This window comes from Atractosteus spatula, chromosome 17 (assembly GCF_055471065.1).
Source record: "Atractosteus spatula isolate fAtrSpa1 chromosome 17, fAtrSpa1.hap1, whole genome shotgun sequence".
Taxonomy (NCBI): domain Eukaryota; kingdom Metazoa; phylum Chordata; class Actinopteri; order Semionotiformes; family Lepisosteidae; genus Atractosteus; species Atractosteus spatula.
In genome coordinates this window covers 8,538,878-8,555,060 of record NC_142722.1, presented here as the reverse complement: position 1 = coordinate 8,555,060, position 16,183 = coordinate 8,538,878, and the positions used below count along the sequence as shown (strand labels likewise).

Genomic DNA, 16,183 nt, shown 5'->3' with positions numbered 1-16,183 from the left:
TGCTGTTACTGCTTATATTGTCTTCTGTTATTTTAATCAAGGTTGAAGGGTGGACCTGTCAGTGTTACACACAAAGCTTCCACAAATTTCCTCTAATGTTTTACGAATTCTTCCTTCACCTTTGTGAATTCTGTATTTCATTCCTTTTTTGTAAGGAAGGCCATTTTAGTGTTTCAACCTTGTAATTACTTTATTGTTCTTAAAATTGTATTCAAACAGCCATCTTCAATTTCTCTTTGGTTATTCTTTGAAAAAAATAAATCCCGTAGTATGCACATCTCTAAGAAAAGAAGACTTTATTTATAATATATTTATACTTCTACACAAGTAAAATAAAATGCATATCTATATATACTGCAATCTCAGTGAACAAATAGACAGCATTCTTTTGCAGATGCTACCCGTAACCACGGTGTGACAAAAATAACCCAAATTAAAAGGAGAATAAACATCTTGTTTTTAATCTGTAGTATTTATAAACATAAGAACCCAACACAGCATTGAACAAATGCATCACTTCTTGCCAAAAATAAAAAATTCTGCCACATCTTTAGGTTCAAGTAGGTTTCCAAACCCCCAAAACATTCTTGGTTTAATAAGCATCTACATGGTACATTTGTGTTCCCATTTGCTTTGTCTTCGGTAGTCTGTCACATCACTGTGTTTGCAGCATAAGCCTTGAAAGGGAGGGGGAGTTTCAGAAGTGCAGTTTAGACACAGTACATAGAACAGAAACAATTTGGGCACCAATTAATTATATACAATAGATTTGATGTATTCTATAAAGGCATCCAGTTGTATTTTTTGTTTTAGTTGAACAAAGCTTCTCTTTTCTCTTAGGATTTACAGCATGTCCCTTATTTTCTCTTTCTGTCAGTTTGTGGAGGTCACTGCAGGTTCTAAGAAATTGTCATCAGCAAGAAAAATATGCAACGTCTGTCCCATTTCCTAACAGATGGTTAAAGAGAACCAGATGATGGGCAGGAAGAGAAGGTTCAGAGCCCGAGATGTAGACCCTTCGCTTTTGAGACACTGGGCATCTGGTTTTGGCTTTTTTGAGCACTTCTTTTTCTTCCTTGAGGGGGCTGTGGAGGGTTCCAGGTTGTCAGTGTAATCTGGTTTTAGCTTTCCCAAAGGATCGTCCTGCGTGTTGGAAAAGGTCCCAACAGGATCGTCATTCAGTCTCTGTTTGTTCCGAGTGCCGTTCTTAGTGGGGTCTACATCCGGGAACTTAGGTTTTGAGATGTTCTCCTTCTCCTTGAGTGGGTTATTTGTGATTTGCCGGCTGTTGTAGGATGAGGGATCTGGCAGGCCTTTGCTCGAGATAATGGAGGACTTGTCACTCTCCGGAAGGCAGCACCTGGGCGACCCTTCTCTTAGTGGAGTCTCAGTCGAGGGTAGTTTGCCTGATCGGGTCTTGGTACTGAAGATGCTGGTTCGGATTTGATGTGAGTTATCTAAGCACCCTTCCAGATCACTGGCCTTTAATCTTTTGAGATCCTTACCAGCTAGACTTGCTGGAACATGGCACTCCAATTCAGAGCTGGATCCTTTAAATCGTTTGAACCAATCCCATAGAGATCGGGCCCTACAATCACAAATCCATTGATTACCGTTCAGACGCAGGTATTGGAGCGACACCAGATAATCCATGGTTTCCCCAGTGAGCACGGTTAAATTGTTATTGAACAGATAAAAGGTTGTCAGCTTTCCCAAGTCATGGAAGGCTCTCCGGTGCACAAATGTCACCCGGTTCTGGTGCAACAACAGACGATCGAGACCGATCAAGCCTCGCAACATGTTCTCAGACACTGTCTTGATTTTGTTGCCGTGGAGAAAGAGATAGGTCAGGTTTGCCAAGTCTAGAAAAGTGTCATTATGCAGGGTCAGCAAATTGTTGTCTTGGAGGTACAGGTATTGTAAAGAAAATAGCCCTCGAAAGACACCAATGGGCAGCTCTGATAACCCACACCTGTGTAGGTGCAAGGTGTGCAGTCTTGACAGCCCCCGAAAGGCTGTGGGACTGATGATCCTTAGGTTGGAGTTGTCTCCAATGTCCAGTTCTTCTAATCGCTCCAGTCCATAAAAAGCACCAGCCTCAATGTGGCTGATGTTGTTGGAGTAGAGCCAAAGCACAGTCAGGTTGTGGCAAGAACTGAAACTGGTAGACTTCACCACTGTTAGCTTGTTATTCTGGAGGAATATTCGTTGGCTGCGAATGGGTATCTCAGTGGGAATGGAGGACAGTCCTTGTTGCTGGCACGCCACTGTCGTTCTAGGTTCACTGTAACACACACAGACCCCTGGGCAGCACTCCACTTGGGGTACAGAATTCAGCCACAGCACCAGGAATAGGAGTCTGCTTCCTGAAAAAGAGTAATAAATAAGGGTGGTAAGGGTGGATTAACAGATGTTTCAAAAGAAATTCATTTTTACATGAAGCCAGAAAGGTTTAGCAAATGTTGGTTAACCTGGCAACAAAATGTCTCCATTAAGACCTGATTTCACTTTCTGAACTAAAATTAAGTTGTATTTCTGTGTAGACCTCTTTTGTTGTTTTTCTGTAATGACCAAACTAATGTAATATAGATTTGAATATGTACAGTATAGTATATCTCTAATATAGATTTGAATATGTACAGTATAGTATATCTCAGTATTAAAAGTCCCATCTCTTGTAAATAGTTATAATAATGTGCAACTGTGAATTAAAGGAAACATTGAGTGTATATTTTATACGTAAACCATTTCTGCAATCAATAAAAACTAAAAAAAAAAGAATTTAATTTAATTTATATACTGTAACAATATGCTCCCGTGATCAAGTTCTGTACTACCATTGACTTGAAATATGAAGCTAATGAAATGTTCAGTACTTAAAATAGTGAATTGAGAATTGGATCAATAAAAAATATCTATATTGCAAACCTAGGAGAAGGTTATGTAAAGAGGAAAGATGAGTTAAGGTTTAGAGATGGAAAAATGTCTTTATTACTCTTTTTGCTGATTCAGGAAAAAAAAAGTTAAACTTTCTTTTAGTTTTCTGTTTTTAGATCTAAAGCTTGAAAAAAAGAAAAAATCACTGTTACAGGGGCATTGTCAAGTGACACAATTTTATATCTGTTCATATAATTGCCATCTTCAAAGGTGTATGGTGAATCTTGCTAAAAAGGAGGAAACTTATCTAATTTGAGCCTCAATTAGCTGAAGATGAGAAACCTGCACTGGAGATATTCTTATTTTTTGTTCTTTCTCACTGCGTGACTCTGCAGACATCCTGCAAAGGGAATTGTGGAAAAGAGTTTAAAAATATCTCCTGCTGCTATTGGCTCACACTTGAGGAGTCTTCTTTTATTGGAAAGAGGAAATTGTGTGCAGCTACACTAAAGCATACTTTTTTTCATGGAGAATATCGCAAAAGTTAACTAATACCATACATTTGTTAAATCATTTTTTCCAAAGCCTCTGCTTTATAAAATACAATTTTATTATAATACAAAAGAGAGTGCAGTACCGTTCTCTGCAGTGGTGCAGTCTGCCTTTAAAAGGCCAAACTACACAAGATAATCCCTGTTTAGGGAGTAATTTCTCTTCGCTGCTAGGTGAAGCAGTTGTACGGAAAGTGGACAAGTGAAAGCACTACAAAAGGCCGATAAATTAAACATGGGTGGGTTGTCTGTGCAAAATTAGCTCAAGTTATTAGAGCAAATGGAAATAATTGCATTTAAGTAATGCTGGGAATGAACATTTAGCCTGCCATTGGAGACAAGTTGCATGTAATGCTTCAATAGAATATAGCATAAGTCCAGGGGGGGGGTTAAATATCCACTTTGTAGGAGCTGCACAGTAGTAGCATGTCTGGAAGTATGGAAAGATTTGAACACTAAGTGCGACTAGAAAAGAATGCAGAAACATGTAGCTCTCCACAAGGTATAGTATAGCAGAACCTTTTACTGGAAGGTTGATTCACATATTGCACTGCATTTATTAACAGCTTCAGAGAGAGAAAAACAAAGAATTAAGTCTTGTCGGGGTTTCCCATCAGTCTATTTCACTGCCTGCTGCTGCCTCACAGCCCAGCTGTGCTGTCACTTGCTTTTACAAAAGTGCAACCAAAGACTTTAATTGTCACATGAAATACAAAGTTGTTCAAAAAGAGTTCAATAATTTATGAATGTGACAACTATTGCTATCGATACAATATTAGTAGGGGGAATTGTTTGGCTGCATTTTTCAGAAACATCAGTTTAAATGATGTAAACAACTATATGCTCCTAGATGCCCTTGACATCCATGGGTTTTCACAGTTTGACTCATTGGAGACTTATTGGAGACCCTTTCACTTCTTAAATCATTTTTACAATTATGCAATATCTGGTAATGTTTTCTTTCATGAATTTGACCTTGACAACCTAAGTCTTTCACAGTATTGTACAGTTAACCCTCTCTCCCTACCTATTATATCTTTTGTAAAGAGCAGAAAAAGCAAAGACAAAATGCTAGACAAAAAACCTATGCACAGTGCTATAACGATATTATACTGTACATGTATAATTTAAACTAAACACATACTTTCTGCCTTTCACTTGCGAGCTATAGTCCTATAATTTTATCCACAGGAGTTATCACTTAATTTGACACTTAGTCTCACAATCTCTGAAGCCTGAAAAACGCCACGTGTACTCCAGCAATATATTTAAGTGCTTATTTTATAAAACAGAGCTGCAGGATCAACATAATTAACCCTCTACAGAAATTCAATGATGTAATAATTCTCCTCCTCTGTTGATGACCTCTTCAACTCTTCTTCCTGCTCTTTAAACCTCCAACTACTTTTCACATCCTCCGTAAGAAATGAAAGACAGAAAGAAATGTAACTGGATTAGTGTGGATTAATCTAGGAGGATGATACAGATCTCATGCTGTTAAATGCTATAAAATGGCCTAACACCTTGAGGTCAAAACAGATTCAGGGAACATGAGCTCTGTTTAAGCTAAACTTAAAGTAAACAGTACCTGTAAATCATGCATTGTACAGTAATGAATGCCCGAGAGAGACATTTACTAATTTTGTTCCCTGAATCTTTAATCCTTGCTCTATAATATAGGTGAATTTGTGCATTTCTACTTGTCCAACATACAGTAGCATTTAAATAATGGTTTATATGTACTCTCTGTGTCCCTGTCTGTCATACCACACAGCCTGGGCTTGCATACTTGTACTTAATGTCTGTCTAATTAAGAGACACAGATAAAGAATTAAACAACAAAATCCTTTGGAATACGAAACAAAAATGAGTAATCTAATTTATAGGAGATTCCAAAGACAATCAAAAGGATCATATTTAATACTGTAGAGAGCAAAAATGAATATTGTCATACCTTTCATCACTTTAGAAGAGCAAATCTCCCATCATTTAGCACTTGTGTCAGCTCTTTCTGAATATCCTGATAACGTGCTTCAATAACACATCCCACACATCTTTTATTTCAGAGGGGTTGAGGTATGGAGGAACCTCTGACCTGATGCAGACCACAGCTATGTGACAGAGTTTGGTCCAGCTTAAATCAGAATTTAACCCATCTACCACTCACAACTGATCAACTCAGTAATTGAAATGACAGTGTTATATAGTATAGGCTAGTAGGGTGGAGCAGTTCTTAGGGTTCTGGACTCATAATTGGAAAGTTATAGATTCACTTTCCAGTTGGAACACCTGTTCCAATTATAAAATTCTAATAATAATTTAAGGAACTTGCTAGTGAGATAACAGGCTGGGTAAATTGATATTAATGTAAGTTATTTTGGATAAAGACATCAACCAAATAATTTAATGTTAAGGGATGATTTAAGCTTTCAGGATTTTATTCATCATTTATGCAATGGAAGCTCACCTTGAAGTATGCAGTTTGGAGTTGCAATTGGCACTTGACTTAAAGTTCTGATTAAATCAGGGTCTTAGGTTTTATTTCCTGCATGACATATTTATAATTTGAATATTACCATTTACCTTTTTCAATTCTTTAGATTTTTTTCCTTTTTTTCATTTTCTTTTGCCCTCAGTTTGTTTTGGATATGTCTCCTGCTTATCTCACTCTTTTAGAATACCAGGTTTACATTTCCTCCACAGCACCAAATCAACATTCTCTAGAAACCACTGCTGAGCAATTATCGTACCCACATCTTCCTTCCTCTTCCACTTAAACTAATGTGCAGTCAGAAAATAATGATGATTCACATACCCTGAGTTGGTCACAGCTCATTTTCAATGGCCTATGCTTTACTTTGCCAAATCATACAGTGTGGGCAGTTTTTTCACAGAGATGCAGATATATTCTTTGGTAGTTTTCACACCAATGACCCGCAATGCTGTAGTCAGAGAAATGTGCTACCTAAGGGTCATTGCATAATTAGCTTACTAGGTCACATTTTGGAGTCTTAGCCATGCCATACTTCACACAGCAATACATATTTCATATGTATGGGGTTGTATTGCAAGATGTGGTAATAAGTGCCTAAGAAATTATGTTTTCCAAGTGATGAACAAGATTGATGTCCATTGTCAACACAGGTCTAGCTATGCGTCTAGTGAGCTAATGCATAATTCAAGTAGGTAGCTGTGTCAGCATGTGTTAGGCATCCTAACCCTAACACCTGAAGAAGGCTCCACAACCAAAACGTTGAGTCTCCTTTCTTTTCAGCATGGAACAAACGTTTATGTGCTCCTAATGAATAATTCTATTTCCTCGCATTTCTATAGTACTTTTCATCAACCACCATCCACTTAGGTGACACAATTCACCGCATTTATCTGCCTGCAGAACAAGGGAGGGAGTGAAAAATGACTCCACCAATCGAATTAAAGGGGACATTTTAGAAAGGCCAAATCGTACAAGCCCAAAGTGAAATTCGGCCAGAACAAAACAGTTATCACCCCTAACAGTACTATAGGACTTTTAATAATCAAGTAGTCAGCTTAAAATCTCATCTAATGGATGACATGAATGTGCTTTAAAGCGGTCATGTGAATTTGTGGCTTTTCTTTGACAGTCAGTCACTACACAGTCTGTGGTACTTTTCTTAGGCTTGTGCATTATCATTATCTGAATTGACTTCCATTTCTATAAAAAAAAGTAGCTTTCACTCCTCACCCCAGAAAAAAATGTAAAACTATTATCCCTAATACAGTCCAGGTTTTGTATTATAGCAAGGTTACAGATTACAGTTACAGTTTACAATTACAGTTTTTCAAAAGGCACTCACATAATTACTTGGAGGCTTCACCACATTGCAGATCTTAAAGAAAATACACGAGCAGAAAATATGTCTGTATTGCATATACAGCTTGGTTTTACTTTCTGAAAGAATATAAATTTCTGAACTGCCTTTGTCTGTTACTATGTCTAACCTGATTAAAATCTTATCCTCTCTTTTTATTGCTGTAGTGATGTAATCACATTTTAAACAGAATAAAATGCATAAATATACTGAAATTAGAATCTAACCACACATCATTTGGAACCATATGAACTCTAGGCAAATTCTGTATGGCAAAAAAAAACAAAAATGTCTACACAGGCTACTTGCGAGTAGCTCATAGTGACAACAAGAGTTGAGAAAATATGTGGTTTTCATTGGTTAATAATAAAAAATGATAGAACATGTATACCTCTTGAAAATTTAAGGACATTGTCTACATAAAAAGTAGTAAAGGTCATTTGAAGAAGCTGAATGTGTAATTTGCATTTATCTCTCAAAATTGATGTGTGGTGAAGTGAATAGAGAAGGAAACATTATTCCTCCTCCATTTTCTATACCATTTCCTATATGATAAAGGCCCCATTTGATTTACCTCAGCCTGTCTTGCACTTCAAGAGAAATTTACTCCACTGCATAAAATGAGAAACTCTGAAGTGTTTAGCAAGCCTGTATTTTTCCATTTCAGCACCTTAGTGAAGTAATTGATTTGAACAGATCGGCTGCAGGATCTGGCCTTTTGCTTCAAATACATTGTTCTCTTCCGAAGTGTAGCACTTTTCTTGTTAATTAATAGTACTAGGAAAATAGGACAGTGGGTTTTTACTAAAATGAGCAGGTTCTAATTCACATTAAAACACTTTTAATTTTATATCACATAGTAGTCATAAAAGCATTTTGTCTTGCATGGTAAAATGATACCACAGTGTGAATGAAATGCACTATGCATCACATGTATTATCATGTATTATAGGGCAACTGCACAACTTGATTAAAAAATAACACAGTGATAACTACAGTAGATCTCTTGTAACAAAATTTTGCTGTTAGGAATTTCTAATCAGCTACTGACGGTTCCTTTCTGGTAAAGATTTTAATTCAGATTCTTCAAAACATGATATCTATTTGTAAACCTATTTATTGTCGAGCAAAAACATACATTGATTTCTATTCTGAAGTGGATTGATAAAAGTAAATATCAGCATAAAAGTTAAAAAAGATATTATATTGTAATTACAATGCTGAATTTTCTGAATTGTTCTAATTATGACTTATGGATCAAATTATTTTTCCCAAGTTATCTAAATTCTTCCTTTCCCACTCACTCTCAATTCCTCTACTACACATCCTAGCTCCAAAAACATGCATATAAAGTACGCCCACGTACTTCTCTAGATGGGAGGTGCTGGAGTTCAGAAGAAACTCAATAATTTGCTTTCATTTTCTCAGTTTGAACATTTTACTGTTGCCCCATATTCCAGATGACTTTTGTTTTTAGTTTCTGTAAGAAATACTGTATGCTTTTAACACTTATGCTGATTTGTAAAATAAATTATCCTTGAGGCGATAAAACTATATGAGGCTTCCGTTCATTTGGATTTGTAGAGCGAATCACATTTTTGTATGGAAAAAAAGAAATAGGTGGAAAAACAGCTAAAGTTTAAGCCTGGCTATGTTTGAGTTTGTCAGAGGCAGCATTGATATAAGCGTCTAAAAATATCTTATCAATTAAGCTGTCAATTCAATGAAAGACAGACCTTCCGAGATAAAAACTAACACAGTGCCAGTTGATAGAGTAGAATGGAAAATGTCTCAAATGCCGACTAGAACACAATTAGCAAATGAGCTTTAGAGGGATCTGCTTCACATCTTAAATTGGGCTTCTGTGAACAGATGGCTCATAAATAACTAAAGAAATCAGAAAAGTGAGTGACAGAAAAGAGTGCAGATTCACAACTTTACAAGAGCATGGCTTTCTGATCTGCTGTACTCATCTCGGAGGTCAAAGAAATTACCCAGCCATAGAACTGAAGCTAGATGTAACTACATGTCCAGTTTGGTAAGAGGCACAGCCAAGAACATTAAGCGGAAAATCCCAATTTACATTTAATCTTGCTTTTGTTAAAATCTGAAGAAGAAACTGGTCAGATACATTGTGCCAATTCATGGTCATGGAATTGAAGCTGAATTTAAGAGTTAAGAGGGCATGTGAGAATTTATGAAAATAATTAATATTAAGGGCCTATATTACCTTACTGTACTGTATTTTGCTCACAGCAGTTCTGTGTAAGGTTGAATGAACAAAATGTCTCTTTTTCCATCTCACTGCTGGTTTGCTGTTTGCTGGTTTCAGAGCCTTCCCCTGAAAATCTTACCAGCTGTGAAACCTGCCACAGGTTACCTCAGGGATGTTCAAACCTCAAGCATTTATTATCTTTTGTCAACTCCCTTTGTTAATTGTTGTGTAGATGAAGCCATCATGTGTAAGATGCTGCAAAGATGTTGAAAATATATAAATTAATATAACACATCATTAGGCATGGTGTGCACAAAACAAATTTGAAACATGATGTTGCAAGCCTGTGAGCTGAAGGCTATAACTTTATTGATGAGCTGAAAAACTACCTTTAAATGAAATAAATTCAAACGATACAAATATGTATTTTTAATGATTTAGTGTAGGCCTACCACAATGTGTCATAAGAATATGGTAAAGTGATTCACTTTCCGATAATACCCAGAAAAATCAGCTAAATTTAACAAGTAAAGATATCCAAGAAGCAAAATATTTTGCAGCAGTTTATTGTTGTGGCTGTGAAAGTTACAAGTTTTTCTTTCACCCATTGAGACCAAATTAAGGGAAACTCTAGCCATGTCCCTGCAAACAGTACAAAGTGAAACAGCTTTTCCTGGCAAGGAACCATGTTTTCTCGGTAGTGGAACAGAATGCCTCAAATGCATCAAAAATAAATGACTTGGAAAAAAACGAGCTTCTTTTTCTTCAGGGAAGTAAGAGAAAACGTGAGTGTGCACTACTTTAAAGGAGGAAAAGCTTGCTTTTTTATTTTGGGGTACTTTTAATAGCCACTCTTTGTCCTCTCTTGTTTCACATCCTTGTGCCCGTGTGAAAAAGTGAATGGACTCCAGATCAGACAGGCTTATAATGTGTGTCAGTGACGATCATCTCAAGCACAGAAAGACAGGGGAGAGGCTGAAAAGAACGCTTTGATTAATGAGGCTTACAATACTTCAAAAACTTAACCAAGTTCACCTCAAAGTGAAAGTCAAGTTTTCAAATTTGTTGATCACGTCTACTCGCTAATAATCTCTGCAGGAATGTTTAATTTGCACACCTTGCTCTTAAACAGAGGTAACAACTTCTTCATATTGCTCCACCAACTCCCCCTATTTTCATTTTTGTTAATAAGACTGTTGTAATCTAATTATTTTAGTCAAATAAAAAGTTACTTTGATGAATTACATGCTAGTTTTGTGTGAGTCATTGCTGTGTGAAACTGTACCAGATTTTGTTTTTCTTCATTTTTCCCGGTGATTGAAAGCAGATGAAAAGGAAAGATGAATGTGACCATTGCTATGCTTGGATTTGATTGGCAACCTAGAAGCAATGAGTTCTGCTAATGGCCTAGATCTGCCACTGGTGGGTGTTTTAATGAAGGTAGCAAATAACCGACTCATAGAAGCTAACTTTGTTTCCAAAAGCACTAGAACATAATTTGTTTCTTAATGATTCTAAACTTTGGAAGACATATGTAATATGCACATACAGTAGTAATATGAAAGCTTCTTCTACGTTGCCCTGAATAGATATGCTTCTTACACTTTGATAACCTTTGCCATTTTTAAAAGAAACCGCATTGGTTAGCAAACATTGTTTGATCTGTTTGTGTTATTGCTCCCTGCACTGCAGCAGAAAATAAGGGCTAATTAAGTATGAATCCTAGTTACAAAGGGAATCTGCTTCTTTTGTAGGAGAATGAGAATAATGTACAGTAGCAAATTGTCAAAAACTCTGGTAAGCGACTCCTCCTGTTTCAGTTTTTTGCTCATGGAACTGTTTAGAAGGTACTCTAATAATAAGTAATTATGTAAATATATTTAGAAAGAGATCTGTTAAAGGTCTAAAAAGCTGGCTTTACTGTGTAATTGTAACAAGAGTTACACTGTTATTCAGAACATTTCCTTCAGAAAAGTACATTAATCAAGATGAATTATTTAGCTGTACAAGCACATACTCTGCTCAGAGTGGGTGAGAGTTGGAAAAAAAAATAGAGAAAGCCCATGTGGCCACTGAGACAACATGTGAACTCCACACAGATGGCTCTCCATGTCACACTTGAACTCAGGACCCAAGCGCTGGGGGCCAGGAGCAGTACCCACCACATCACAACGTCCTCCTTTTCAGTCCCATCTTAAACGAATGCGCCCAAAAGACATGCATGCACTCAAGGTATCATGCTCACCATTAAAAGGTCTTCTATGAACAAAGAGAACTGATTTGATGGATTGATCTCCAGAAACCTGTATTAATAACATGATCATTTACAACACTTAATAACATGATTACATAAAGCCTTATGGCTGCGATTTTCTCCAATCAGTTATTTGCAGCTAAATGTGCCTCATTTCAGAAAACGAAACATGCATGCAGCCTTACATTTAACAAAAGGCGATGCCTGCTTGAAAGAATGCTTCTATTCCCCAGCTAGCACAGCAGCTGGTTAGAACTGGTTATTAATTTTTGAAAAGCCTGCATTGCAGTGGGCTCACAACAGATGTGTTAAAAATGATCTCGTTTAATGTCTGTGGATCTGGCATTTATAAAAATGGAATAAACACACACAGAGACACACTAGAATGCAGTCACAGCTTTTTAATTGCGCAGGGGAAATTAATTAAAATCGTGAATGCCTAAATAAATGCAAATGATTCTGCCCCATCACTGGGAGTTTCATGTTGGTTATGCTCCCATAAATGATGCTGATCTAAAGCCCTGAGCATGTAAAACTGTAAACCATTCTTTAAAATAAGTACTGTACTAATATATTCTTTACTGCATTCCAGGCAGATAGATTGAGAGATGTGCACACATTATGGAAAGATTAATTTCTTTAACATATGAGAAGGAATAAGAATCTCACCTCATAGCTTGGTCTACTATAACAGTATGTTCAGGTGCATACAACATGTAATCTATCTGCTTTAAGCAGGGCAAATTGATGCAAAATGAGAAACAAAAGCAAAGGCATATGAGAATAACAGAAATAGGCTGTCTGAGTTCTTTCAGTGTGTGATAGATTATCTTGAGTATCTTCTCATATTTTCTTTTATAAAGGGAGATGAATAGTTTCCTTTCTATAGCCTCTGTCAACAGTTAAGAACTGCAAATTGCTTAACAACTCTGCTTTGTCGGTACTGGCCAATGCAAACCTGCACAGTGGAGGGAAGTTTGCACGTTCAGCAGTGTACTCTCATCAGAGACATCCTCTGCCTTTTATGCTGCTTGTCACACAGGAGAGTTAACCCCAGCTGGAGGTGTGCTGAAGTTCTCACTAACAATGCTGCAAGTTCCCAGGGGCCCCACATGATGAGAATACCCTGGCTCACTCAAGCTCATATTACCCAATTAGGTGTCACTGCTGGTAAATCTCAGTATGAGTGCATAGAGCAGACACAGACGCATGCAATATCTGGGCTATACAGTTCAACCTGGTCTCTGAATGAGTGCCTTTGTGGCTGAGAAGCTCTGTACGTATTGTCTCTTATTTAGTCTCTACATCTCTGTTATGCTGACTGTTAGGAAAGCATTCCATAGAAGAATGTCTAAAAATAACAAAAATATACAGTGAAAGGCTGTAGCATTGAATTGGTTACAATATTTTATCTGTCCTGCCATTATCAATATTGAGGCTGGCAAGAAAGTCCCCAAGTCATTTCCAGCCTGGTAGAAAAATGCTGATGCTTGTACATTACAAGGAAGCTAAAGAAGGTCAATTGTGGAATAGTCTTTGCAGCACAAAAATGTCCACACTCTTCCCTGATTACAATAGCCCTGAATTTGACAAGACCTATAATTCAGAGTTTAAGCATTAATATAGCAGCTTTTTTTCTGAAAAAAAAGTAGCTAAGCTGGTGAAATGTTTACGCTGAGAAGATTACTGATCATTTAGCACACAATCACATGTTACATAATCCAGACTCAGGAGGAAACCAGAAACATAACCAACAAGGGAACGGCTCAGACCTGAGTTTCACAAAATCCCCTGCTGTTTATGTTCTGAAATTTAGAAAAAAGAGTAGTTATCTTGAGGCTTTATTGATGCAAAGGAAGATGATATTAATGATTAAGACTTTTCCACTAATGCAGAGCAGCGTTACAGAGCTTTATTTCTTAATGAAGCCAGAAATCCAAGTACCCTGGAGGTAAACTTCTGTGATAGAGCAAGGAACAATCTTCACATTTGTTGCAAGCTTATACACTCTTGTGCAGCTTGCTGTCTAGAAAGAGTATATTTTAGGTAGGAAGAGAGGATCCATTTTCTTAGTCACTATTCTGTAAGATGTTAATACAAGATATTGCAGATTATTTTGTGACCTCTTATGTAATGAGAAAGGAGGAGACTAATCATGCATTCTGATCTTTCTATTTTATGTAGAAGACAAAAGATCATCTTATATCAGTGATTAATATGTTGTTTTAAATAACAAATGACAAAAATTGTGTGCTGACACTTTCAAATCAATGTTTACTGGCATACTATATTTTACTACAAAAATCCAGTGCTTTGAGGTCATGGGCACATCCTTTCAATGGCACAAAAGTAGCTTTTGAATTGCTAGTATGAGCTTTTTTGCTCCATGTAAACCGCAGTCAGCTCTTTATTTAGCCCACATCCTTTCGGCGTTTCCATCTCTCCAGGGGAAATGAAAGAGAAATTCAACACTCTTCTCATTTCTTCACTGTCCTGTGGATTGGTAAATCTTTGCCACAAGAGCATATCACTGTGTGTTGCACTGTAAATAGTGGATGTAATTTGAATGTGACATAAAACAGCAAAAGAGACTATAATAGAAAAATGTATTTTTTTTAAAAAAACTGAATCACTAAGCTCTTTGTTCTGACTTGTCAATATCATAACCAAGGGTCATTATTCATTTTCTAAGATATGAGCAAATTATGGAAAAAAAGCTTCAGACATTTCGGAACTTGGTGTCAGGATGTAACACGCAGACAGCAAGCTTAAATTCAGATGCTTAAATTAAATCAGTGAACCATGATTTCATTCCAGAGGAAAACGTGGATTTCAGAGCCATCTGCTTTATTTTGATGTCGCTGATCCTGATGCTCTAAGCCAGCAATTACAAGGCAAAGCACTCAGTCATCTTAAATCTTTGGATTGGGCTCTCATAGTGGGGAGTTTTGGGATTTTCCATACCACGCTAATTTATCGAAATGACGTTTGTGGACTCTTGGAGACTGTGGCTTTTTGCCATAGATTCTCATCAGAAGCAGGGATGAGTGAACTAGGTGTGTTGACTGTGCTGCACTCAAAAGATGCAATTCTTTTTACACCTCTCTTCAAGATAATCCTTTCCTGAATCACATTCTCACCGAATAAAGAAAAGTAGTGCATTATTTACCGTGTAGTTCACTCCAGCCTTGCTTCAGTGCCCTGAGCTACAGTTCCTTGCTTTAGTCATACTAAAGAAAATGGATTCCCTGAAAAGGGTAGTGATAACACTGGGCCACTGAACTCTGATACTTCTGAACAGTCAAAGGTACCCCTCAGTCTCATTGCTGTGCTGATAAGGAACTTCTTTACATCATCTCGTTATTGATCTATTGCCTTTTCATTTAAAGGGCATGTCCTGGCTTTCAGTGTCTCCTGCCGGGAAACGATTGGCTTTTATCTTACGTGCATACAGTGGCTTAAGAGTCCGCTAATGTGAAATTAGCTTGTATATCCTATTGCTGCAAGGATTGTGCCTACAGTAAATAGATAGCAGAATGCCTAATACATAAAGGAATGACAAGTTTAACAAGCAGCTACAACACAGCAGTTTGCCTCACTGGCACCTGATAAGAAAAAATTCTCACAGCAAGCAATTTTGTGCCAGTAAATTCCACCCTGGTGCAGGATCTAACTACTGCCAAGGTTCAGCTAACCACAAGTGGTGTCTGAAGAGTCTGCTTAGATATAGGAAGAAGATAAATGAGAAGATGGTATATGCATTAAGTTATCTACATAGCCTCCTGTGAAGAAAATCTCTTCACTGCTCATGCTACACACAGAAGTGAGCATTAGTTTGTCCAAAAGAACTAAGTATTGTATTCATCTACCCAGTATTATAATATATGAAATTTCATAGTGCAGAAAAAAACAATATCAAACTTAACAGCCTCTCTGACTTCACTAAGCAGCACATCTCAGAATGACAGAGAACTCAGCTACTAGGAACACTTACTTAGTGCCAACCAATGAGGCTAAAGTACTTAAATGTATACTGTATATATCTCAGTAGTATGCAGATGTATTAGAACATGCTGCAGCTTTGAATGCATTTTAAAATGAAATCAAAACAGTGTAACAGAAAAGTTCCTCCTGGAAAATTGTGTCATCAGACATTTATGGATGATGTACAGAGCTAATTTAAAAGGACAAGGACAAGAAATGCATATACACAAATAGCCAAATGCATGAAACATTTTAAAAAATTGGTGTACGTCATTGTCACAATAGACATTGAAATGGATTTGCTTAAGCACAGTAGGATTCCATCCTATCCTGTCTGTGTAGAAGCAGATTGGACACAATAAGATTTTCCAGTAAGAGAGAGACCACAACATTTTCAAAAAGAAGTATTGTTTTCATTTGGTTTTATGCAGAATAGGTTTTCATTGTAACC

General features: G+C 37.0%; 1 protein-coding gene across 1 annotated transcript in view; it reads right to left on the bottom strand.

Annotated features, from left to right (window-relative positions):
• Nucleotides 1-280: 280 nt before the first annotated feature.
• The window catches only part of rtn4r (reticulon 4 receptor), a 40,714-nt gene continuing 24,811 nt past the window's right edge, over nucleotides 281-16,183 (bottom strand). The window contains exon 2 of the mRNA XM_088935769.1: nucleotides 281-2,366. Within this exon, the coding sequence (XP_088791895.1) occupies nucleotides 949-2,366 (1,418 nt within the window). The 3' untranslated portion in view covers nucleotides 281-948. The remainder of the gene's footprint in view (nucleotides 2,367-16,183) is intronic.